The sequence below is a fragment of the Trichechus manatus genome, unplaced genomic scaffold, assembly GCF_000243295.1.
Source record: "Trichechus manatus latirostris isolate Lorelei unplaced genomic scaffold, TriManLat1.0 scaffold00210, whole genome shotgun sequence".
Lineage (NCBI taxonomy): Eukaryota > Metazoa > Chordata > Mammalia > Sirenia > Trichechidae > Trichechus > Trichechus manatus.
Genome location: NW_004444146.1, coordinates 3,996,194 through 4,023,719, shown reverse-complemented (window position 1 = coordinate 4,023,719; position 27,526 = coordinate 3,996,194). Strand labels below are relative to the sequence as shown.

At 34.7% G+C, this 27,526-nt stretch overlaps 1 protein-coding gene across 8 annotated transcripts in view; it reads left to right on the top strand.

Moving 5' to 3' along the window:
* ZMYM2 (zinc finger MYM-type containing 2) overlaps positions 1-27,526 on the top strand; it is a 107,835-nt gene that overhangs the window by 43,719 nt on the left and 36,590 nt on the right. For 7 of the 8 annotated variants that reach the window (XM_004388404.2, XM_023742471.1, XM_004388407.2 and 4 more), the window contains 6 exons: positions 8,473-8,544; positions 15,969-16,119; positions 16,597-16,712; positions 19,345-19,461; positions 21,011-21,161; positions 23,530-23,702. In XM_004388404.2, coding sequence (XP_004388461.1) covers positions 8,473-8,544; positions 15,969-16,119; positions 16,597-16,712; positions 19,345-19,461; positions 21,011-21,161; positions 23,530-23,702 — 780 coding nt within the window. The remainder of the gene's footprint in view (positions 1-8,472; positions 8,545-15,968; positions 16,120-16,596; positions 16,713-19,344; positions 19,462-21,010; positions 21,162-23,529; positions 23,703-27,526) is intronic. The other variant, XM_023742470.1, reaches the window with a different exon arrangement.

Sequence of the window (27,526 nt, the reverse complement as noted above, 5' to 3'; positions counted from 1 at the left end):
ACTGTTAATTTTTGAAATCTTGTTGTTTATGTTTCGGATTTTTTGTATGATTTCTAGTTGTGCATTTATTTTAGCATTTTGTTCCTTTATTATTTTCTTGAATTCTTCCATTTTTTGTCTGTATTTTCCATGAATTTTTCTGCCTTTTCCGTGAATTTGTCTATTTTTTCCTCATTTTTGCATGCTTTTTGGTTCAACTCTTGGATAGGTCTGAATATTAGAGATTTGAATTCCGTATCAGGTAGTTCCAGTGCCTTTTCTTCTACTGGAAAGTCATCTGGTGTTTTATTTTGGATGCTTACTGGAACCATCCTGCCCTGTTTTTGTGTATGTTTTGATATTCTGTGCTGTCTTCTAGGGCATTCAGTAGTTATTTTCCTTGTTTATTGATTGTAGATTTGTTTGTTTCATCCTGCTTTTTTGTTTTATTTGGTTATGTCTGAGCAGGTGGGCTGTGCGTTCTTTGTTGTTTGCTCGTCTGTAGGCACTATACTTTTCATCTCCTTCCCCAATGGGCGGGGTCAGTCACTCAGGTATGGTACAGCAGGGCAGGTCTAGCAGAAGGGGAGTTTCTAGGATGGGTTGTTTGTGACACATACTAGGTCAGACAGGTTGGGCTGGGAATCAATGCAGGGCAGGTTCTGGTACGCCGTGCCTGTGCTGCTTGAGGGTGTAATGTTCAGCACAGGGTGCAGGTAGGCAGGAAAGGGATGAGACTGTGATGTGTGGAGCTAAGATGGGTATGGGAAAGAGGAGAGAGAGAGGAGAGAGGAACAGGAGCCAAATACATACACACAAACAAACAACAAAAGAAAAGATTGCTGAGGGAGCTTGGTGTTGGAGTGGAGAGATGAGTGACCGAGAAATGGAGAAAAACAAAAGGGAAAAAAAGAAAAAGGGTAAAAGAAAAAAATGAATAAATTGAGAAACGAAATGAAGAAAGACAAAAAGGGAATAAGAGAGAGAAGAAAACAAAACAAAGAAACAACAACAAAAAAAAAACCCGAAAACAAACAAACAAAAGAAAATGAACAAAAAAGAAATGCCCTTGGGGTGTCCATGTGCATCTGGGCAGAGTAAGGGAGTAGCTTCCAAGCCGTGTGGTACTGCCTGGCTAGAAGGGGCTCCCAAGCCAAGAAAAAGAAAACAAACAAATCAAAACAGAGCAAATCAGAGCAAACAAACTAACAAGAAATCCCCGGAGGTCCCACCACTGTGGTGGCACAGGCCGGGAAGCAGTTTCACAGTCGAGCAGTGTTTCGCAGCCTTTCAGGAAGAAGCAAAGATGGCACATGGAGCCAGGTGTTTGAAAGGAGGGGGAGGTGGTGAGAGATAAGGAAGAAATCTAAAGAAGTAGAAAAAAGCAACACCAGCAGCCAACAAAAGACACTCAGGGAGCCAGCCAGTGTGGGCGGGTGGAATCCAAGTGACACTGGGGTGAAGCTGGTGCTTCCCGGCCAAGAGACTGTGGCTGCAGGAAGCAGAGGAGGCTAAGTGGGGGTGAAGAAGGGTGGGGGGTGCGAAAGCCTGTATCACTGGTTACCGGTTGTTCTGTCTCCTGCTGGAAGCTCCGTGAAGCTGCTTTCTCGTACCCCCTGTTCGCTGATCTCCAATAGGGGACCAAGATGGTGGATCCATGCTGCAGTAGGTGATAGGGGACCTCTGCATGTATCTCTCCTCGCTCTTTGTTCTCTGTCAGTTTCTTATTCTATTCAGTGCTTGGCTGAGTTCTTTATCTCTTCATGTGATGCTTCGGGTCTCAGGATTGATGTGTGACTCTGTTTGACTTGTATTACATATATGAGTAGAGAAGAAAATGAAACTGCCAACTCTGTTTTATTCCAGAAAGGTAACTATTGTATCTTTCTAGATTTCTGTGGACTTAAAATCCAAAATATTTAAACCCTTAATTCTTTTCTGTTCTTAGTTTTTTTTTTAATTGCAGTGAAAATACACACAACAAAACAGTTTCCACATATATAATTCAGTGACTTTGATTACATTCTTCATGTTGTGCAACCTTTGTTGCTATTCTTTTCCAAATTATTCTACCACCATTAACATAAACTCCAAACCCGTCACTGTTGAGCTGATTCCAACTCATAGTGACCCTGTAGGACAGGGTAGAACTGTCCTATAGGGTTTCCAAAGCTGTAATCTTTACGGAAGCCGACTGCCACATCAGTCTCCTGAGGAGCAGCTGGTGAATTTGAACTGCTGCCCTTTTGGTTAGCAGCTGTAGCGCGCCATAGCTCTTAACCATTGTGCCACCAGGGGTCCAGCATAAACTCAGTGTCCCCTAAATAAAAACTTCCCCTTTTCCCCTGTCTGCCACCCCTGGTAACCACTAATAAGCTTTGGTTACTATGTATTTGTTTATTTCATGTCAGTAAGGTCATACAGTATTTGTCCTTTAGCGACTGACTTTTCACTCAGGATTATGTTTTCTAGGTTTATCTATGTTTTGACACGGATCAGAACTTCATTTCTCTTTATGGATGAGTAGTATTCCATTGTCTGTATATAGCACATTTTGTTTATCCATTCCTTTGTAGATGTACATTTAGGGTTGTTTCCACCTTTTGGATATTGTGAAAAGTGAGGCAGTGAGCACTGGTGTACAGATTCTCGTTTGTGTTCCTGCTTTTACTTTTGGATATATACCTAGGATTGGGATTGCTGGGTCATTTGGTAGTTCTGTGTTCAACTTTTTTAAAATAATATTTTATTGTGTTTTTGGTGACAGTTTATACAGCAGTTTAGGTTCCCATTCAGCAGTTTCTACACAAATTATTCAGTGACATTGGTTACGTTTTTCACAGTGTGTAAACATTTTTAGTATTTTTGTTCTGGTTGTTCCATTTCCGTTAGTCTAATTTCCCTGCCCCTTACAGTCTCATCTTTGTTTTAAAGTATCTGTTGACCATTTGGTCTCATATAGGTGATCTTTGAAAGGAGCACAGTCCTCATGGGTGGTATTCTTTATTTTGTGAGCTAATCTGTTATGCAGCTAAACAGTAACCTTAGGGACTAGTTTCAGTTCAAGGTTTATAGTATCTTAGGGCAATAGTCTTGAGGAGTCCTCTAGCCTCAGCTGGTTCAGTAAGTCTGTTTTTGTGTTTTGTTTTTAAGGAATCTGAGGTTCTGTTCCACATTTTTCTCCCATTTTATCAGGGTCCATCTAGTGTGGCCTGGTTAGAGCTGTCAGTAATGGTAGCTGGGCAGCATCTAGTTCTTCTGGTGTTAAGGTAGATGAGGCTGTGGTTTCTGTAGACTGTTAGTCCTGTAGACTAGTTTCTTTGAAACTTTGATTTCCTGCTTTCTCTCTTGCTCTGGATGTGTAGAGACCAATAGTTGTATCTTAGATGACCTTTTGCAAGCCTTTAAGACCCCAGACACTACTCACCAAACTAGGGTGTAGAACATATACTTTATGAACTATATTATGCCAGTTAATCGAGATGACCCACAAGACTATGGTCCTAAACATTCAAACCCAGGAAACCAATCCTGCGAGGTATTTGGTTATGTCTAAGAAGTGTCCATAACTGTGCCCCCTACGTGCTTTATTATATATAAATGTATGTGCATACAGTCACACCTATATGTACACACATGTATACTCATATATACGTACCTATACAGATACATATCTACATACATACACATATACCTGTACATATAGTTTTGTTTGGTGCTGTTGTTTCAAAGTTACATATACCATAGTGATTATGTTCAACTTTTTGAGGAACTGCTGAACTGTTTTCCAGATTTTCACCAGCAATGGATGAGGGTTCCAGTTTTTCCACAGCCTTGCCAATACCTGTTGTTTTCCTTTTTTAATCATTGCCCTTCTAGTAGGGGTGAGGTAATAACTCATATCTCGTTGGGGTTTTGATTTGCATTTCTGTAATGGCTAATGATGTTGAGCATCTTTTCATATGCTTGGTGGCCACTTGAATATCCTCTTTGGTGAAATGTCCGTTCAAGTCCTCTGTCCATTTTTCAATTGGGTTGTTTGTCTTTTTTATTGTCAAATTAGCACTTGTTTTTTTTAAAAATATATAAAATGTATAATATTCTATTTGAATGTAAAGTTATTTTTTAACTAATAATTGGACATTTGGGCTATTACTAGTATTTTGTTATTATGAATAATGCTGTAGTATACTTGTTTTTCTATCCTGAATGTTTGTTTATTTCATTAGGTAGAAATTTGAGGTGCCTAAGTGCTGGGTGGAGCCCTGGTTGCTCAGTGGTTTAGAGCTCAGGCTGCTAACCAAAAGATTGGCAGTTCGAATCTTCCAGCTGTTTCTTGGAAACCCTGTGGGGCAGTTCTACTCTGTCCCGTAGGGTAGCTATGAGTTGGAATCAACTTGACGGCAACGGGTAATTGCTGGGTCACGGGGTATGTGAATTTTAAGGTTTTTAATAACATAGTGCTAAACTGCCTTATAGCAGGTTGAACCCATTCAAAAGAAAAGGAATTATTGAGACTGCTAATACCTTATATTCTCAGACACCCATGCCCATAGTTTTACTTTTTATTAATAAGTGCGATTGAGACCTTTTTCATGTATCCTTGGATACCTGTAGTTCTTTTTCTGTGAATTGCCTGTCACTCTTCTTTGTCCATTTTTGTACTATCTTTTTTGGAAAAAATTTTATCTACAGAGCCTTCTTTATTATGTAATAAATTATTTATACCGTATTTTCATAGAATCTTTGTTCTTTCAAAGTAATCATTTTTGTTCAAAATGTTTGACTTCCAGTTTTTTGTTAGCTCTGGTTTTTCCAAGGTGTCTCTTCTGATTTTTTTTTCTCATGTACTGTAGAATTGCAACACAAAGTATATTCCTTAAATTTTATTGTTATTGTTTTTAATGCTTTCTGTAATTAATCTGGCTGCTATTGATCACACATAAGATGGTATATAGTAAGTGTACATTGATTAGAGACTATGGTAAGAGTGATATACCCAAAGGTGTGATGGGGGCAAAATCAAGTTATGAAATTCGGTACACTTTCAGTTATTAAGAAGACCCTCCTTTCCTTCTCTCTTCCCCCCTTTACTGCCTAGGTCAAGATACCTGTAAAGAGTTTTGTTATATTACGCCTTGGGGTTACAGTCTTAAGTTAGTATCTTGTACAAAGGATATCAAATGAGTGTTCAGTAAATAAATTCATAGAAGAAAGTCTATCTGATTCAAACAAACGGCATTTTTATTGTAGGTAAATTAAAACAAAACTAAGAGAAGCCAGTACTCAAAATGCAAATACTAGAGCAGAAATCGAATGATTGAACTGCCTAGAATTGTCTCAGTCCATATTGACTCTAATTCCCAAATCCTTGTAGAAATGTGATAATCTGTCTTAAAACAGTGATTCTGAAATCTTCTGTGATTTTTATGTTCTGCTAAAGTTAAATTGAACTTTCTCAAAAGTAATTATAATTCCCTTTAAAAATCCTATCAGCATAGGGCACATTTTGTGGATTGTATTGAGTTTCACAGGAGCCCTGGTGGCACCGTGATTATTTGCTTGGCTGCTAACCAAAAGGTTGGTGGTTTGAACCCATCTAGCTGTTCCTTGGGCATATATTAATGTAAAGATAGGGCATAATATTTTTATTTCAATAATAAGATAACTGTCAGGGGCTTCCAATGTATGGGATGCTCATATAGTCCAGTGAAGATGATCCATTTGAGGAAGAAATTGTTGATTTATGTTTATTTAAAGTAAACCTTTTTTTGAGACAATTGTAGATCCACATGCATTTGTAAGGAATAAATAGGTAGATCATGTGTGCCCTTTACCCAGTTTCCCATAGTGGTAACATCCTGCAAAAAAAAACCATAGTACAATATCACAGTCAGGATATTGATATTGATAGAGTCAAGATACATAACATTTTCATCACAAGGATCTCTCACGCTGGCCCTTTTACAGCCACCTCCACTTCTCTACAGCCCTTTTCCTCCTCCCCCCTTAATCCCTGATGATTAATCTTTTTTCCATGACCATAATTTTATCATTTCAAGAATGTTATATAAATGGAATCATATAATCTATAACCTTTTGGGATTGGCTTTTTTTCACTCAGTATAATTCTCTGGAAATTTATCCAAGTTGTTGCATGCATCAGTAGCTTGTTCCTATTTATTGATGAGTAATATTTCCATGGTGTGTTTGTACCACAGTTTAACCATTTAGGGACACCTGGGCTTTTTGTGTGAACGTAAGCTTTCACTTCTCTGGCATAAATATCCGGCAGTGCTATTGCTGGGTCAATACGGTAGTTGTATATTTAGTTTTTTAAGAATTTGGCAAGTTGATGGAGAGCAGTTGTACCATTTTATATTCCAGCAGTGTATGAGTTCCTCCTCATCCTTGTTAGCATTAAGTGTTGTCATTGTTTTAGTTATTCTGGTAGGTTTGTAGTTACATCTCATTGTGGCTATCCTTGTTGTTTATCTGTGTCCTCATTTCTCAGTTTCTGGAGTAATTAATAAACTTGATTCTGGCAGTGGAGACTGTATAATGCTTAAAATTTGCATTTGCCTTTTTCCTGGTCCTTTTGCTTGAGAGAACAGGCTTTTGTTGGAGCTGTTTTGGTCTGGATCCATTGTCGTTTCTGGATTGCTTCTTCAGCTCTTAAGTCGAGGATATACGTGGCAAAAAGAAAACCCAGGAAACTCTCCGCTGTGTTGTTCCTTACGTCCTGATGTTCCTACCTGGTCTGCTTTCTTCTCTTCACTGTTTAGTCTTCTTATGTTTCTTTATTGCAGCATGTTATCATCGACATGATTAACTTTATAAAAATAAGACCTTTTGAAATCTAGAAGAGTATTTACTAATAAAGGGAGTTGTGACCATGAAAATCTTTATACATACATTTACTGGTTTTCTTAGAGAAGTTTTTGAAGAAATAGAACTTCGATAAGGAATAGACATTTTCTTTTACAAGAGAACATGTGTACTAAATTGGCTGACCTTTTATTATGATACGAGCATCCATAGCACATATTTTGGAAAAATTAATGTATGTCATGTAAAGGTAAACATGGCTTGTTAACGGTGAGAAATATTGTGTTCATTCAAAGAAACTTTGGAACGAGTGGGAAATTTTTCATCTTGAGGAATTTTCCTGTGAGAACTCTTCATCAGCTAAGATAGCTAAACCAAGTATCAAAATAAATTGAACTTAGAATCTCAAGTTAACTGTATTAAGTTAGTTATTAGACCAGTATTTAAAGAAATTCCACTGTAGTGGATTTTAAAAAATGTTGTTTGTATTCTTATTAAATAAAATAAGAATTATTTTAAAATGATATTTCATCTTTGATTCTTCAAAATAATAAATAGATAGAGAGTCCATGCATAAATTTTTACTGGTAAAGGGTCATGACCAGACATGTTTGGAGACCACTAAACTAGATGCTATAGGCTGTAGTCAATGTCTTTTCCTTGCAGCTTAGGAACTAAAATTATATGGTGATTTTTTTTGTTGTTGTTTTTTGTTTTTCTTTTTTACCCTTGTCTCTAACATTTGACTTTGGCTATCCTTGTTGTTTATCTGTGTCCTCATTTCTCAGTTTCTGGAGTAATGAATAAACTAGATTCTGGCAGTGGAGACTGTATAATGCTTAATATTTGTTTTTCAGTAGTTTACCTTTTTCAGTATAGTATTTTTACTTTAATGGAAATCAGGAAGTATGTCTTTTGAAATTTTCTTTAAGGAAGGAGCAAGGATGTAAATTTGTGTTATGTGCTGGAAGCTACCATGTTGTTGTTGTTAGGTGCCATCAAAGTAAATTCCGACTCATAGTGACCCCATATGATAGAGCAGAACTGCCCCATAGTATTTTCTAGGCTGTAATCTTCACGGGAGCTAATCACCGTGTCTTTCTCCTCAAGAGCCTATGGGTGGGTTTATACTGCCAGCCTTTCGGATAGCAGCTGAGCGTACCAGTGGGCCTCCTTGGAAGTTATCATATGTGCCTTAAAAAAGTTCTCTCACAACAACCCATTTTGCCAATGATGATGATCTCCAAATGACTCAATTTAATGCTTTGAGATTTCATTATAAGAATTATACTTTAATAGATTCAAAGAGATTTTAGAACACATTAGATCATCTAAGAGAAAAAAGTGATTTTTTTCAGGGCCTAATTAGGGCCTGAAATCAAATCTCTTTTTAATTCCTTGCCCCATTATTCTGTTATTGCTATCATTAAATCATTTTTTCTAGGTAATTAAAAGTATTTGATAATTCTTCTGTAAATTGGGCAAAAAATGGTGGGGACAGAGCAGACCGGCATTTAACAGTTGGAATGAAAGCACCTCATATTTAAAGTTTGTAAGTCACAAAGCCACAATTGAGAATTAACTTCTACAGATTGCTTGCTAACCTTTCTATGTAGCAATCTTTCTATATATGTCCTATAATGTCTTTTTTAAAATCTTTTTTAGGTAGGTAGCCATCCAAGCTTCCTGAAAGAGGTTCGAGATCACATGCAGGACTCTTTCTTAATGCAGCCTGAGGTAAGCAGGGATGCAGCAGGGATTAAGGCCCCAACATTTCCAAGTGCTGCTACTGTCTTTATTAGGTATCTGAAAAGTCCTTTGCATTTTGTGGTATATTAAAATTTGTGAACTTAAAATATGTGAGATTGAATGTTTCATTACTTAGTTTTTTTCTTAGACACAGACAAGCTTTCTGATTTCACGTGAGCATTTTCTAGTGATATGTCCATTTGTCTTCAGGTATTTATGTTCTTAGGAAACTATTTTAAGATAATTTTTTGGTGTTCAGTACATGGTAGACATTTAATTATACAGTATAAACGTCCCTTTTTTAAAAAGAAAATTTACTGTGGCAAAATATAACAAAAATTTTGCTATTTTAATTATTTTTTAAGTGACAGTCACATTCACCATGTTGTGCTACCATCACCACTGTCTATATCCAAAAGTTTTACATCACCCTAAACAAAAACTTGGTACCCCTTCATCAGTGACTCCTGTTCCTCCTCCCCTCAGCCCCTGGGAACCACTAATAAACTTTTTTTTCTGTGCAGTTTAGTTGCCTGTTCTAGATATTTCGTGTGAGTGGGATCATACAAAATTCGTCTTTTTGGGTCTGTATTTCACTCAGCATGATGTTTTCAAGATTCATCCGTTTTGTAGCATGTATCAGACTTTTATTTCTCTTTATAGCTGAGTAATATTCCGTTGTATGTATGTACCACATTTTGTTTATACGTTCATTTTTTGATGGACACTTGAGCTTCTGCCTTTTAGCTATTGTGAATAATGCTGCAGTGAACATTGGTATACAAGTATCTGTTTGAGCATCTGCTTTCAGCTATTTTGGGTATATACCTAGGATTGGAATTGCTGGGTCGTATGGTAATAATGCCATGTTTAACTTTTTGAAAAACTGCCAAACTATTCTCCAGAGCAGATGCACAATTTTACAGTCCCATCAGCAATATACAAAGGTTCCAGTTTCTCCATGTGCTCGCCAACACATATTGTCCATTTTTCTGATAATGTCCATTTTTCTGGGTTTGAGGAGTCCCTGGGTGGTAGAGACAGTTAACATACTGGACTACTGACTGAAAGGTTGAATATTCAAGTCCACCCAGAGGCACCTCGGAAGAAAGGCCTGGTGATATACTTCCAAAAAATCAGCCATTGAAAACCCTATGGAACACAGTTTTACTCTGACACGCATGGGATTGCCATGAGTCAGAATTGACTTGAGGGCAACTGATTAAAGAAAAAGAAAGCCTTACTACTGTAAAGTTGATTCCAGCTTATGGTGACCCTCTGTGTGTCAGAGTAGAACTGTGCTCCATAGGGTTTTCAGAGGCTGTGATCCTTTGGAAGTAGATCATCAGTCCTTTTTCTACGAGGTGCCTCTGGGTGGACTTAAGCCACCAATTTTTGGCGCTTAATTTTGCCACCCAGGTACTCCATGATGGCAACTGGTAGTCGGTGTAAATTGGTGTCTCATTGTAATTTTGATTTGCATTTCCCTAATGAGCATCTATTTTTTTTTTTTTTTTTGGTGTTTAATAAATTTTTATTATAGCAAAGAAATTAAAATTGAGACTATTAAGATAGTTCTTCATGACACAAAAAGCAGAGGTATAATCAAGTGGTTTTCATAGCCAAGTTGGCAGCACTATATCATCCTCTTTGACTTGGCAGCCCATATCCCCTGCCCCCCACCATGAAGATTAAACACAAACAGTCCCACTCCTCCAACCCCCACATTATCTCTTTCCCTCAACCCTTCAGCCACCACCCTTGTGATCCCCTGGCTGCAGCCAGCCTCACTGGGTGCACTGTCTGTGTGAGTGTCCACACAGGCACAGAGTTGTGTAAGGAGAGGTGGGACTGGACAGAGACTGGACTGGCATGCAGTTCATTCTGGGCGAGGGTACAGTTGCAACCCACTTGCTGACAGACGAGTGACGTATCACCAGCTGGGTCCGGCAGAGCTGCTGAGGTCCTGCCCCATCATCTGCTTATGGTCCTTCATGTTTTCAATGTGGGCTAAAAAGGCAGAGAGGAAATCGTGCAGGAAGGGAAGGGACACTGCAGGAAGACTCAACGAACAAATCAGTCTTAGAAGAAATACAACCAGAATGTTTCTTAGAAGTGAGAATAGTGACACTTCAACTCACTTACTTTGAACACATCATCAGGAAAGAGATTAATCGCCAGAAAAGGACATCATGTTTGTAAAGGCCCAATGAAAATGAGGAAAACCCTCAATGAGATGGATTGACACAATAACCACAACAAGGGGCTTAAACATACCAACAATCAGGAAAATAGCATAGGATGGGGAAGCCCTTTGGTCTGTGTACATCAAGTCACCACGAGTCAGAGCCAAGCCCGACAGCAGCTAAGAGCAACAATTTATTCCCACTGCTATGGTGGTGCTTGGCTACTAACTAGAAGATCAGTTCAACTCTTCCAGCCGCTGCTTGGAAACCCTATGGGGCAGTTGTACTCTGTCCTATGGAGTTGCTGTGAGTTGGAATCGACTTGACGGCAGTGGGTTTTACTGTGGTGCCACCTTCTGAGTACTCTATCTGATAGCTCTCTGTATTGTAGTGTCTTTTCCACTCTGACGTGGTAACACAAACTATTTCCAGCTGCCCTTGGTGTGCCTTGAGTATTGTTCAGCCTATTGCTTTCCCATGGTTCTGTGATTTTTTTCTCTGGCCTCAGGTGGTTTCTTCTTACACACAGATCACTTCTCAGTCAAATGCTTACGAGTTCCGAGGTGGCACAAGCAGTTAAGTGCTTGACTATCAACCAAAAGATTGCCAGTTCAAACCCACCTAGAGTCACCTTGGAAGAAAGGCCTGGCAATCTTCTTTTGAGAGGTTACAGCCTTTAAAACCTGATGGAGTGCAGTTCTACTCTGCACACATGGGGTTGCCATGAGTCAGAATGGACTTGGTGGCAACTTGTTTTGTTTTTTTACTTCCCTTCAGATTCCCAGAGCTCATGTGTCCGTGCGCGCACAGTTCTCTCATTTACAGTACTCTGCTCTCCCAATTCTAGCTGTCCTGGCTTCCCTGAGCTCCAGTCTCTCTCCTCAACTTTGAGAAACTACTAGACTGTATTTGGGTTCCTCTTCCCTGTGCTGTGACCTGGAAACTGCCTCCAGGCAATAAGCTGGGGCCATCATAGAGCTCACTTCATTTGTTTCCCTTCTTTTAGGTATACAGGCTTGTATTACATGTTGTCCAATGTGTGCCCCCTTTTCCAGTTGTAAGAGATGGGAGTGCCTTTATTCCAGTCCCTATTACTCTATCGTAGCTCCAATCAGAAGTCTTGTTTCTTTTTTTTATTGTTGTAGTTTAAGTGAAAGTTGACAATTCAAGTCCTGTTTCTTTTAATCTGAAACAATTTCCCAGTGTTTGTCTCTCATGACCTTGAGTTTTTTGTTTTTTGTTTTTTTTAATACTACAGGCTATTTGTTTTTTGTAGAATGTCTCTCAATTTAGGTTTATCAATTAGGTGATAATTTCTTCAGAGTTAAATTGAGGTTATGCATTTTTTGGCATGAATACCTCATAAGTGATGTTGTGTCCTTTTTGGTACATCATATCTTGGTACCATGATATCTGTTAGTCCCACTACTGTATGTTAACTTGAATCACTTGGTTAAGGGGTGTCTGTCAGGTTTCTCCAGGGTAAAATTGCTATTTTTTCCTTTGTATCTAGTAGTTTTTTGGGGAAATATATTTGATACTATGTAAGTATTCTGTTGCTCAGCAAACTTTCCTAGTTTTAGCATCTATTGTTAATTTTAAGTTTTTAAAATTACAAAAGGTAGTATATATGTGTTAAAAGAAAAATTGTAAACTATACAATAGCAGACAAAAGTAAACAATTTCAGACCTTTTTACTCTGCACGAACAGATCTTGTAACATGAAGAGATACTTTGAGGATTTTATTGAATAAATGAAGTAATTTTTACTTGACTTTATCTCTTAAAATTTAGTGTAAAAATTAGTACACTATCATGTCATTTACTAAGGTTTTATCACCATTTCCTTTAATTAGAATCTTTAACTATTTCTTTGTTTTAGACCCGTTTGCTAATATGGAAAGACCCATCCTCAGAATAATGTTATTAAATGCATAAGATAAAATACTTGTGATTGCAAAGAGAACCAACTACATCAAAATAAAGTTAATCAAAAGATTTTTGAAAATTTTAAGATAGCAATATATGTTCTTTGTTATTAGTGTATTAAATAATGAGATGCAGTGGTTAACAACTAATTTTGAAGTAATGTTGAGCATAAATGATATATCGAAGTTATCTACAACAACTGTGATACAGAAAGTTTGAAATTTTTCCTTTTGACAAGGTCACAAGTTCTACTAAATCTACTGTGATTAGTGGTCTCCATTCACAGAGAAAGAGACTGCTGTATTTCAGTTAGATGTTAGTGAATATAAAGATATAATTTTTTCCTCTACAGTGTCATGGATCCAAGTTAAGGACATTTGCTTTAAGTTGTATTGGAATGTAACTAGAAAGCAGGTTGTGTGTAGATTATTTGCTGATGCTCTCTTTCTTAGATTTTCAGCAATTTTAGAAGTTCATCAAGCCCTGTACCTTTCCATATGTCCCACTGGCTTGGTAAAAATGTACTAAATGAAATGTCTGACTTGTATGTAAAAGGAAAAATTAGAGGGAAGTTTTTAAATCACATAATGGTTAATTTTGTTATTCATGCAGAATTGGGTAAAATGTAAATGTTATCTTTTTTTTAATGAATAAACTGAAAACGAGCCACTTTGCCACAAACTGGTTATCTTGTTTCAGTTGTACCTCATTCTTTTTCACTGAAGTTATGTATAGGTTTATTTTTTTGAAAGGAGAATATTTTGATTCTGAGTTAGTTCCACTTTACCATTTCATTTCTTTAAATCACTTAGTGTGTATTTATAGGATGTTTAGAAGGTCTGTATATAAGTATGATTATTTGTTTCCATAAGAGGCAGAGCAAACTTGGTATGAATGTTTTATTTCCTTTTTGCTAATGTTCCTTCATTAAATGGGTCCTTTTTTATTCCCCCAAAGGAGCGGTAGTGATAAAAGTGTCAGTGTGGAAGTATTCTCAATATTAATGATTCTGTATTTCTGAATAGTACTTTCTTATTAAGATAAAAGTGTTTGTCAATATGGACCAGTTTCTTAACTCCTTGCTTACTTGACCCAATTCAGCTGGTGTACGTTTTGTTAACATATCTTAAATATTTAATTATCTAAATGTTCTGCTGATAAGATCGGTGTCAGGATCACAAATGCAAGTGGTGGAATAACTCAATCAACTTGAAGAATGTTCCCAATAAGTTAAAAAAAAAAAATTCATCTAAGAGGAGTGGCCTGTCATGTGGTTGGACTTTGTTTATATCAGTAAAAGAATTCTCTATAGCTGCACATAGAGGCCTCCTACATGCATCTAGTGGGAGTTGCTTTATTTTCCTCTCTAATTCTGCAACACAGTGGCTCATGTCTTGAATATTTTTTAGTATTCCTAATTGATACTATGGTGCCAGGTTTTAAACATTATTTTGTCTTCCGTTGTTTCATTGATCTATTTTCTTTTGTCCTTTCCCAATATAAAAATTTAAGTTATCACATAGGCTTCAGGAAATCATGTTGTCATTTCCAACTCAAAGCAGCGTTCTTTTCTGTTGTCTTTGTAAGATTGATAGAAGTATAATTAGACATAATGAGTTTTCAGCCAGTTTTGTTTCATAACAATTTTTTTATTGTAGTAAAATAAATATAACAAAAAATTAGCCCTTTTCACCATTTTTAAGTATACAAATCAGTGACATTAATCATACTATGTTGTGCAACCATCACTTTCCATTCTGAAAAGTTTTTCATCACCCCAAATAGAAACTCAGTACTCCTTAAGCAGTAACTCCTCATCTTCCCCCTCCCTCCTTTCCCCTACTGTTAACATTCTTTTGCTGTTGATAAGTATTTCTTTTGGGTCCTATTAGAGATTGAAGAATGAGTTGATTTTCCTTGAAAAGTAAAACTTCTCAGAGCTACTTTAGGTGACATTTGAGCAAATTAAGGGTATAGGCTGTATTATTTTTTATTTATTTTTAATGGTAAGCAGAATGAATATAACATATATAGCCCTGGCACATATATACCTGTGTTTTCTCCTGTCTATTCTGTTTGTTGTATGCTGAGAAAGGTTGTTGTTGTTGTTTTTTTTTTTTAATGTTGATGTTTGTTTGTTTTTGGTTATTGTTTTTACTTTCAATTTATTGCATTTTCTGAGGTCCTGTGGCATTCATGAAATGTTTCCATGTAGGTTATCCATTTTATGTGTTACTTTTGGCCTGATTGTCATCTATTCAGACGTCTGTTATTCATCAATTCCATGGAACATTTTGAGGCCTTCTTATATCCTCATATTGTGCTAGATGCTCTAGGGTATAAAGATAAGTAAAACAATCTCAACATCAGGTAGAAAAAATGGATACAATTATTTTGCAACAAGATATGTAATGTTTGATTTAACTGATTATAATGGAATTCTGTAACCTCAGAAGACTCAAATACAAGTTACACTTAAAGTCTTGCTTCTCCTTAGATTTGATTGCTATTTATGACTATCAAGTTAATTTTTTAATACAAACCAGTTCATCTGAATTGCATCTTTGTTTAAGTCTGTATGTATTTCAGTGATACTGCTTTTGTCCTAGAATTTTCAAGGTACCTTTTCTGGTCTTACCTTTATATCCTTTATTTCATATCTTTGAATAACCTCTGTGTGGGCAGATATTCAACCTTGGTAGGAGGATTAACTTTTGATATTATCTATTGATTATTAACTCCAGTTAATAGCCAAAAATCATCTTGAATGAGAGGTTTAAATGTAGTGAATAGTTGAGAAATCAGTTTTAAGAGAAGTTCCAAAAGTGTTTGGAACATAGCTGCTTAATGGAATAAGTATTTAACATTTTCAAATTATTCTTTTGAAGTACTAGTCATTTGATTTGTAGCTATATATTAGAATATTTTGTAGGTCCATTTAATTTCCTCTGTCAGTTGACAAAGAAATGTGTCCTCGTTGTAAACTGAAAACTGCTTTTCCTTATCAGTTTTTACTTACCTATATTTAGGCATTCTATTAAACTAAGTTAATAAAGAAAAGCAGTCTATTTTTGAAGGAGACTTAACTTGATGGTTCATTTTGTTGCTAATTTAGCAGTAGTTACTGAACAGTTTGCATCTAGATGAAGACTTCTGACTCTAAACCTTTAAAAATTGCTTTAGTGGGTTAACAGAATTGTTTTGCAGAGGCAAAAGATGTAGCAAAAAATAGAATTAATTATTTTATTTTTCTAATTGTGCTTTCCTTAACTATATCGTCTTATATTTCCAATTTAGAAATGTGGAAAACTGACTACTTGTACTGGCTGCCGAACACAGTGCAGGTTTTTTGATATGACTCAGTGCATAGGTCCTAACGGATATATGGAGCCATATTGTTCAACTGCTTGCATGAACAGTCACAAGACAAAATATGCAAAATCACAAAGTAAGTTTCAGGTATTTAAAAAGTTAACAATTTAGTAACATGACTAATTTCTTGCATAAACACGTACTCTTCCCTTATCCAAAGATTTTTATGCTTGTTTTCAACTGCTTTTATTTTTTTATTATTATACTACATTTTTTTTTTTATTAATGCAAACTGGTTTTCTTGTTTGGAGATCATTCCATACTTATTTTAGTTTGTTAAAGTTTTTGTGAAATTCTCTCTATATATGTTTTTAGCTAAAATTGTTGTTCATTCCAAACATTATTTAAAACTTAGATGTATTTTTCAGAGACATAATACCAGACTATTCTCTTAGGCTAATGTTTTTTAAAGTGAGAATAATCTAACAAAATAATAAAAATAGTTTTCAGAAGCTTTCATTAAAAAAAATAACTTTATGAGGTCAGTTAATTTTTTGCTTATTAATTTCCATTCCTTTATAAAGAAACTGGATATGCACCTTTTCTCTCCTAGGTTTGGGAATTATTTGCCATTTTTGTAAGCGAAACTCTTTACCTCAATACCAAGCCACAATGCCTGATGGAAAACTGTATAACTTTTGCAATTCCAGTTGTGTGGCTAAATTTCAGGTTGGTTATTTATTTTGCATACTTTACCCCCCAGTAAAATACACACAGAAAATAAACAGTGTAATATGCTATATCTTTATTTTTGGGTTAGCTTTTACATACTTTCTTGAGGGTCTAATTGGAAGATGGAGATTATAATAGAGTCTTGGAGGATGTTCTTAGCACCAGCTTCTTCTTTAGCATGGATAATCAAATTGACTTAAATTTTTATTTATGATAGACTGAAGAAAAAGTAAATAAATTTTAAGCATAGTTGATCTTAATGCCTGATGTTTATGTAGCATTGTCTTGGTAAGTGGATTTCAAATAAAATACGAATTTTAAGAGGAACTCTATTTTCTGATAAATGGATAAAGGAAGACCTAGGTATATTTAGCATGGTGAAGCAAAAATGCTTTCTTCATATATAAGAAATTTGCCGTTTAAAATGAGATTAGACTTGTTACAGTAGGCCCTAATTTTATACAGAACTATTGGGAGTTAGTTTTAGAGAAACATTTTTCATCTTGGTAAATGTAGACAAGTACTTCCTGACATAGTTCTTTAAAGTTGGAATATGGATAGGTTCAGGAGATGATAGTATTTCTGGAAATGTTCAAACTTCATCAGGTTGACCACTAGGAGGGAATTGTTAGAAGGCATTCAAGCATTAGTCAGATGGTATGAGTAGGTTTCCTTACTCTGTGTAAAAATTTCAGGGTATTACAATACCAAAGATTCAAACTATTGCATAAAGCCATGGCCTATGAATTAATTCCATCCAGAAATTCTCCTGTGTTCTAAGCACCGTTTTGTATGTTGTAATAGTTATTATAACACTTATTAGCATTTATATCAAGGCAGTTTTGAATTCACCCAGGCTAATGTTGTTTTTAATGGTTATAGCCTGGACTGAACTTAGGTGATAAATCACATTCAAGACTAAACTTTTGGAAGCTGGGATTTTAGCCATTGATAGATCCTTATAGTGGTAGATACTGCTGCTGACTTGTTGGCTTTTCTTTAACTAGAAATTAAGGGATAATGATAAGTTAATTAGAAGAGAGAGATACAGTGTCTTTGGCATGCTGCTTGTCAGATCTTGAACTCAGACCTTTATTCCTTTTTGATGTTGTTGGGTCACCTGAACAGTTAATTGAAAATGTTTTAACTGCTTGTTTCATTTAACTGAAACTTGTATTGCCCATGACATGATGAGACCGTTCATATTGTGTTGTTGTCGTTGTTGGGTGCCATCAAGTCAGTTCCAACTCATAGCGACCCTGTAGGATAGAGCAGAATTGCCCTAGAGGGTTTTTTTGGCTGTAATCTTTAAGGAAGCCGATCACCAGATCTTTTCTCCCACGGAATGGCTGGTGAGTTCAAACCACTGACATTTTGGTTAGCAGCCAAGCATTATCATATATGTGCGTTGTTTTTTTAAATATTTGATTTGGGCTCTTAATTTTAAAGAATACATCCAGATAAGCCTGCACCAGCCTCATTACTCGTAACTCTGCATGTAAATAATACAAAGTTGAAAAAATAAAGCAGCATATTCTTTCTCTTTATTTTATTTATCTTGAACTTTGTATTTTCATTAGATGCTTTTCCCTTTAAAAGTAAGATACTAGGATAGTATTCCATTTATTTTAGAATAGTAGTAAACATTTCAATAGGGTTCAAAGTTTTGGAAAACAAGGGGTAACCTTGCAGGCTTTTGTTATAAAAAGTTATTCATCTGATAGTTACTACCTTAAATCTGTTTTATTTTTTCAAAAATTTTACTTGTGTTATATAGTGTATACAGGGCTTTTGAAAATTGCTTTCCCCTTTACTGCACCTTGAACAATTTTTTTCTTAATGATTTCATACATTGAGAAGATTATGTGTTCTCTGTGTGTAATGTGGTGTAAAGAATGATTATTAAATACCAGCGTACTCACCACTCAGGTTAAATATTAGAAAAAAACTTTTAAAGTCCATATATGCTCATTTCCTGTTCTGTAAATTGTTGCTACTTTAAAAAATGTAATGAAACTGAAAATAAATTCCTGGTATGAATATCAGTCTGTAAATCTATTTAATGAAACCAACATTTCCCCTCTAACTTTAAGAAGTGGTCAATTTTTAAAAGTTGTTTTTGTCTGTTTTCACTGGTGGGGTTGGAATGAAGAGGATGGGAATGATTTGTGTGGGACAGATCATTAGTACTGTAAATTAGATAGTGGATGGTACATTGGAAGGAGCACGAGGGGCTAGTTCTCTGGGTTTTTTTTAAAACTTTTATTCACTAGTTCAGAACAACCACCTCACTGTTACTGGCTTATATTTTCTTGTAAAGTGAAAGAATTGTAATTTTACTATATGATTTTTCTTTTTGTATTATTTTGTTATTTGAAAAAATAGTAATTACACTGTAGTAAAAATTAATTGAATTTCAATTTCATAAACTTAATATTATATAATTAATATAAATCTCTTATACTAGTATAATTTTTAAAGACAAAACTCAGAAATATAGTTTTATGTGCTGAGGAAATATTTCAGCAAGATCATACTATTTTCTAGATATGGTAGATATTTGACAGTAGTTACAAATAAGCATTTTAAAATACATATCAGGCCCAGTATGTTTTGTTCTTTGTTTTAGGCTCTAAGTATGCAGTCATCTCCAAATGGCCAGTTTGTGGCTCCCAGTGATATTCAGTTGAAATGCAATTACTGCAAAAATTCCTTTTCTTCAAAGCCAGAAATCCTGGAATGGGAGGCAAGTCATGTTTTCTTATGCATGGTATCTAGAGATAAAATTGAAAGTCTGGTAAAATAACCATAGCATTTCTATCTGGGAACATTTTCTTAGTGGATAGGAATTAGCTTTCCAGATTTTGTGATGATTGTATTATTTATTTTCTTATATGGGAGGGGAACTAACAAAAGATCTATTTTCAGGTCAAACAATATTTTTTGAAATCATATTCTTGTGTATTATGTTTGTAATAGTGTACAGAAGGTCACTTTGTTTAGTATGAGCTGCGTACCTAGAGCATCTGTTTGCACAGTATTTTTCCTTTCCCTTATAAAAATTATCTGAACTATAATTTCTTGTATTGCCCGCTACGACAAATTAGAATTTGTTAGTCATTTATGACATTGTCATTTAACATTTTATAATTGGAAGAATGTTGAAGGCCCATTAAGGGGGAACAAAGGAATTATGAGGGACTCAGGAAAGAAATCCATAAGCAAGCACACAGAATAGTATACTATAGGAAATTACTATTCTGCATAACTGAATTTTGATAATACTAGATGAGAACAAGGTCCTTATTCACCATCCCCATGTCAGGGCTACCCTGCTTTTATGCTCTTACTAGTTTATTCCTCTATATGGAGTTTAAGTGTTGGAAGCAGTTAAGAAACAAACAACTCTAAATGAGAGTTTAACCTGTCCTTCAGGTGATTGACAATTCAGAGACCTCTTGCTTCTCACTCTTAAACGATTGGCAGTGACCACTGATGTTGCCCTTACTATTTGAGATGCTTCCTAGACTCTTTTATACCTTCCTCACCTTGGTAGGAAATCACTGGTAATGGCTTGGTAGATGGTTTAGAGCACATCTCCATAATAGGAGGAAAAATTGCCTGCCTGAAAGTTTGCAACTGCTTGGCTGAGTATTTGAAAAGCAGCTTTAGCTATTGTGGGTTTTTGAAACTACAACTAAAAAGATAAATAAGTAACTACTAACCATTCCATTCAAGAGAAGCTTAGCAACACACTATGTGATAGCAGCAAATTATATACTTCACTCCTAATAGGTCTGTTTACTTTTAAGCCCGTGATAGGAATGTGACTGTGCCTTATTGACTATACTCAACAAAGAATTTATTTCTGAACTGTTTGAAATGTTTTGAAGTAGTTCTTTTTAAGTGAAAATGTTATTAATATCGTCTTTCTTTAATATTAATATCATAATTCTCATCTTTCTGTAGCTAACCTATGTTGTATCTTCTATCGTTTTCTTTCCGTTTCTCCAATTCTGTTAGCAGCACCAGGCTGCCATTTTGTTTTAGTGATACTTTGACTCTTTTACTGAGTAATTTAGGGTAGTTAATGGTATTGAATTTTGTGGAGCTGTGTCTGAGTTTAGCAATGAATTAGTTAAACTAGGTGTAGCCCATAGGAGATGTATCCACTGGTATCATCACATTAAATAGGTAAATGTGTTAAACTTTCCTGTAATAGTGGTTGATTATTTCTTAAATTTGTTCTTGAGCTGGTTGTCACATACTCACCAGGGTTCCCATTGTGCGTTTAGAACAAAGTGCATCAGTTCTGCAGCAAAACTTGTTCAGATGACTATAAGAAGCTGCACTGCATAGTTACATATTGTGAATACTGTCAAGAGGAGAAGACTCTTCATGAAACAGTAAATTTCTCTGGCGTTAAAAGACCTTTCTGTAGTGAAGGCAAGTGTATATATACAGTGTTGTTTATAACTTTTACTAATATTTAATGTTATTTTTTGCCAGAATATTTTTAAATATATAACTATATGTCCAGATTTTAGTATGGTTTAAAATGTAATGTCCAGATTTTAATAAAAAAATTGAGTTTGCTTTTCTATTAATTTGCTTTGTTATTTTATATATATTTGTTAGACCTCTGGGCCTCAAGTTGTTTTATCTCAAAAAATATTGGTAACTTATTTTTCCATTGCAACAAAGTTTTGAGAATAAAATAAAAACGTTATTATACCATGTCATTCCTAACATTCAAAGAAATTGTGGTGTGCAAGTTGGTTTTCTAAGTGGATTGGAATTTTTTTCCATAGAGTCCACCTTGTATATATTCCCTGCCCGGCTTACTGCCCAGCCTACAAAGGTTTTCGATATACCAGGAAAAAAAAAAAAAAATCACATGCAGCAGTACTGCAATGGGAAAATACTTTCAGTTATTTGATTTGGAATGCCAGGGAAATAATTGGGTTTTGTTTCAGTACATTCAAGAATTTCCATTCCTCCCTTTGACAGTTTTGCTGCTTCAGCAGGCTATACAAGTGAACTTTAGTCTTAAGCCTACTTCTTCAGAGAATGGGAACCAGCATTGTACCTGTGATGTTTGGACTCTTGTTATTATTACTCCTCTCCAGATTTCACATTCTTACTCTAAGTTAGCTTTCATTTTGTATTCTTCCTTTTGCCCCAGACACTGAATTCCCCACTTTTCCTACCTGCTACTATCACCTATTGTTTTTCAGTTAGGATTTTTTTTTCCTATGGATTTTTCTGTGGATTTCTAGTTGGGAACAGGAGGAAGGTTAGAAAATCTTAAATGTCAGCAGTTGAGAAAGACAGTGAGATCCAAGGATTATTGGCCAATCTGACAAGTGCCTCCATTTATATATTTGGTATGTAAAATGAATTTATGACATAAGAGGGTACTGATTGTAAAACAAGGCATTGCTGTTAATCTAGGTGATTGGTACTACATTTCACCTAGAATGAAAGGTAACCATGTTTACTGTTACTTAAGATCAAAGCTGTAATGAAGTGACAAATCTTATCATTTTCCTTGAAAAGGTTGATTCTGAATTTAACTCTTTCACATCTGAATTTTTGTGGGACGACTATTTTACCGAATGTATTGATGTTGATGCCTCACATACATAGTAATGATCCTGTACCATTTGAATTACATGAATTTTACCAAAGTTAATAGAAAATTAACAGCAAGTAGACAATTGGCATTGAACAACATAATTTTCATTTGGAGGGACATAAATTTAGATGGGCAATAAGGGGTTAAAAAAGATGTGTGTTTTTTTTTCCTAACGTATTTTATGCTTTCTCTAATGACACCTGGTTCTCTGCTAGAGGCTGCCGGAAATTACAAAACATAAAACATTAAAATCTAGTTAGAAAGATAAAACTAATAAAAGTACAATGTAAAAAATGTCCTTAAATATAGTTACAGACAAAAGAAGTCATAGGACAGTACATAAATGATTGCCAAATAAATTATATACAAAACTGTTGTAATTCGTGTTCACAGATGGGAAAGACCATTTAAAACTAGGTGGGTGGAGGAGGTTTACATTTACAAATAGGTAAAAGAAATATTTTAAACATTTAATAAATATAAAGGAATAGGATAAGAAAACATTTTCTCTGAACAAATCAATAAACCAGTTTTACTTTAGAGTTTTATGTAGGATGACAGAGGTAAGGCAGGAAATTTTGGCTAAAAGTCCCTGGGAGCTGCATATGGTTAATGTGCTTGGCTGCTAACCAAAAGGTTGCAGGTTCAGGTCCACTCAGAGACACCTTGAAAGAAGGCCTGGTGATCTGCTTCTGAAAAAATCAGCCGTTGAGAACCCTGTGGAGCACAGTTCTGCTCTGACATACATGGGGTCGCCATGAGTCAAAATTGACTTGATGGCAACTGGTTTATCCATAATTTTATTCAGTGCCTCTCAGCAGTCTGTACTGATGTATTTCTCTAAAATACCTGTTTGTGATGTGTTTACTTTATGGTACTTAAGCAAGATTTTATTTAAATAGAACAAATAAAATATTTCTAAGATACTACTGGTCTGAGAACATTAGTTATTTGAACTAATATGTTATCTAATATACTATTCCATATATTGTTCCTATTTATTACAGATTGGTTTTGACTACATCATAGTTTTGATTAGATGGGAAAGAGGACTTTATATGTGGATTTATAGAACACTTCTAAAGCTGTTGATGAGCTGTTTGATCTACAAGATCTTGCTCAGCTCAAAAATTAGTTTTTGATGTGTTGTTTTAATATTTAAACTTAATTTTTCAGGCTGCAAACTATTGTATAAGCAGGATTTTGCAAGACGTTTAGGATTGAGATGTGTCACTTGCAACTATTGCTCTCAGCTGTGTAAGAAGGGAGCAACAAAAGAACTTGATGGTGTTGTGAGAGATTTCTGCAGTGAAGAATGCTGTAAAAAATTTCAGGATTGGTACTACAAGGCAAGTAACTCAAAAATCTTTATTACAGCAGCTACCTTAACCAATCTTTGTAGTTTTACCATTGCAAATATATTTGCTCATATTTATTTTTAAAATATACAAATATTAGGCGTAGTCCTGATTATACTGTGTGTTGATTTTTTTGTCATTTCAGTTTATTGCTAACTTGAAGTAACGTTTTTATTTGTTTTATAATTTAGGAATTACCAAAGACTAGGATATAGCTGTATTTTCAACAATGCATTTTAACAAAATGGATTATTTCTTTAAAATTCATTGTGTCTTGATTTCACTTAATACAAATATTTTTGACTACTTCCTCAGCCTTGAACATTAGCATTTTTTGAATAGTTGGTAAGATTTTAAAATACTTTTTTTTTTTTTTTTTTCCTTTTTAATTGTGGATTTTTGGAGACTTTCAAAGTGAAAGGACACTAAATGGATAAATAGACACCAACAACATTTATTTTGAAACTGCAGATTTGGTGTGTGTTGTGTGTCTGTCTTATTTAAATCTAATTTTTAAAAAGTCCAGGTAAATCCCTTTTGGTCCCTGCATTAGCTGCTTTCTAGATAAGAAAATAAGCATAAATTTGAATTTCAGTAATCAGATATTACCTGGGAAAGAGTTGTTAATTCCTCTGTCAATAACATGGAAAGCCATCTCAATACTAAATGGTGTCTTTATGACTTCAAAATTTTGACTACCTCTAATTAAACAAACAGTAACAAGGTTGAAATATGGAGAATATTATTTAGTCCACTTAATGAAAGTGATTGTGTTAAAATGGTACTAATTTGAGAACTGCAGGGATTTTGAGTGTTGTTCTTGAATGTCTACAGCTCAAAAATTAACTACAAAAATAATACAGAGTTCTTGAAATATGCCATTCTAGAGGTATGCTGAGGAAGATTACTTTATGAGTTGTCAGAGGTAAAATAATTGAGGCTAAAAGGTTTGATGTACTGTTTCAAAGTTACTTTGTTATTTTACTGTTGCTTCTGACTTAAAATTAATATTTTAATTTTGGAAACACAGAGAAGACAAATATGCTAGCACGGTAACATGTTTATAGTCTAAACCAATATTTTGTTCAAAAACCTGTTTTATTATTTCAGAGAGTAACTTTTTGAGAAATCAACTTAGAAAATGTTATTTGATAGCTTTAAATGCTCAATTTTAGTTTGGCACACACAAATACGTCTTTCTCTCCATGGTCTGGGGGATTTTAGTTTTGAAAATTTGTTTTGGATAATCTCAAAACAGTAAAGGTATTTAGTTACCACAATTTGGAAATTCGTTTTATTCTTACTACCTGCTCTCCTTTTTATCACATATCTTAATTGTTCGAAACAGATATTGTTACATGTGAAAATGATGATTTCCTCGTCGTTATTTTATTGTACAAATGTATGCATAATTTTGTAATTATGAATTCCAAACTTGAATATATTTAATAATGTTCTGTCTTGGAGGATTTTGTTTTTATTTATAATTCACTGAATGTACTTCTCTGGCTTTTTACTTAGAAAGAAAACCTCCTGTTTTCTTTTATTTATAATTAAAATACAGAAACCTGTTGTTCTTCTTTTTCGGGAAGCAGAGAAGTGCTCCCTGGCAAAAGAACACTTTATTTTAGATGTTATCATTTGGTCCATTTTGCTGCTTGTTTTAAAGGATAATTGTATCTATGTTCTCATTTTTGTATTGTTCAATAGTGAAAATTCAATGAAACAGTGTATTTTGGAATATATAAGAATATATTAGTTAAATATCCAGTTAATTATCTAGTTATTTTTAATGTCAGTATTCTAAACATTAAACACATTTTTAATATATATTCCTTGTCTTACTTTAAACCCTACAAATGTTTTGTATAATATACACAATATCACTATTACATATTATACAAATCTGAGGAATACAGGTAAGAAATATTTTTGTCAAGTAATAGAATTTGCGAAGGAAGTAACACTGATGATATTTCTATACAATAACACAGTATATAATAAAACCTTCAAAGGATGAAGAAAAGAATTGCCCCTTCCTGATTCATCCTTGGCTTCTCTATGGAGACAGCCATTGTTATATTTCAAAGAGTAAGTTTTTATATTGTGTGCTTTCGCCTGAGTCAAACCGTATTTCCTTACACCTCTCCTGAGTTGCTTCCATTTACTACTACCACCATCACCATCATCTTGAAAATGTGCTAAATGAGTCCAGACTAATGCTTTTTTGATACTCTTTCTGTGTCTACAGTTTGTCTTTTTTATATAAGTATTCAAAATTTTAGATTTTAGTCCATTAAAAAATGTGACCCTTAAAATCAATCTAGCTTGTTTGAGGGGAGAGGGAGAATTTAAATTGTTTAAAAAAAGTGTCTTATCAAGGAACATTCAAAAACATAAGCTAGCCAATCTGATTGTTATTTCACCTTTGGGTATGAGTATTTACTTCATAAGTAGTGGAGTACACAAATTGTATTTTCACCTTCCTGTATCTTTACCCTTTAAATTGAGAGATTATCTAGACCATAAATAACTTTTAAAATTATATTTAATATCATGGTTTTTAAGTCCCTGCTTGTGTTTATTTAACAAGAAATTTTGAATAATTTGTCTTTTGTGGTGCATATAATGGCTTGTTTCTGGATTTCAAGTGGACATTTAGTAAATACTGTCTTCTCCAAATTGGACTTTGAAATGTTGACCCTCATGCAAGCAGAAAATGAGAATTAATGTCTTTCTTTGCCCAGATAACTTCTTAGAATGAAATAGGTTTTACTTTTCCTCAAAGTAAATGTTGCCAGGCAATATGTAAAACCAGGTGGGAGGATGACTTTTTAAAATCTCAATAAATTTAAAATGTTTGAAGAAAAAGGATTGTAATGGATTAATAGCTAGAAGGTGTTCAATACATGGTGAAGATAATATTTCAAAGGCCCTTTGTTTCCTAAGTGGCCTAGTGGTTAAGTGCTACAGCTGCTGACCAAAAGGTCGGCAGTTTGAATCCACCAGGTGCTCCTTGGAAACTCTGTGGGGCAGTTCTACTCTTTCCTATAGGGTTGCTATGAATTGGAATCGACTCAGCGACAACGGTTTGGGTTTTTTTTTTGGTTTTTGTTTCCTTATAATACTTCACACTATTTAGTTGATCTAAGCTTTTCCTAAAATTTATTACTTAAGGTTACAAAATTTATTAACACAGGTTTTGATTTGTTTTACAAACCAGTAGTGAATGGTGACAATATTAAATTGTTTAATGCAAATGACATATAATAATTTAAATCTAACACTATGACTTACAAACTTTGATCAAATTAATACTTACGTTTTATTACAAAGGTGTAAAAAGATGGCTGAATGCAAAATATTATTGGACATTTCTAAATATTTTTTGTTTTTTAAATCTATAAACTGCTAGATATAATGTGCTTTTTTATTCTTTATTTTTGAAATTAATTTTCAAAAGATAGTATCCAATGTTTTTTATTTAAAACTGAAAAATTCCTGTTACTTAAATGTTTGTATAGTTCCCAATCATCTCCTGTTTTATCACTGCATTCTTTTTTGGTGGGGGGGGTGAGTAGTAAATCACCCCACAGTACTCAGACTGATATATTGGGAAGTTGTAAAGGATTCCTTTTAAAAATATCTGTGAAATTCCCCTAATTCATTCATATTCATAATCTCCCTCACCCTGCAAAATTAGGTTTGTTTAGTGAAATAGGGAACACAAGTGGTTGGGAATGTTACAAGGATGTATATCAACCAAAAATGAGACGTTGAAACTCTGCAGGGGACTGCAGGCAGAATATTGTCTG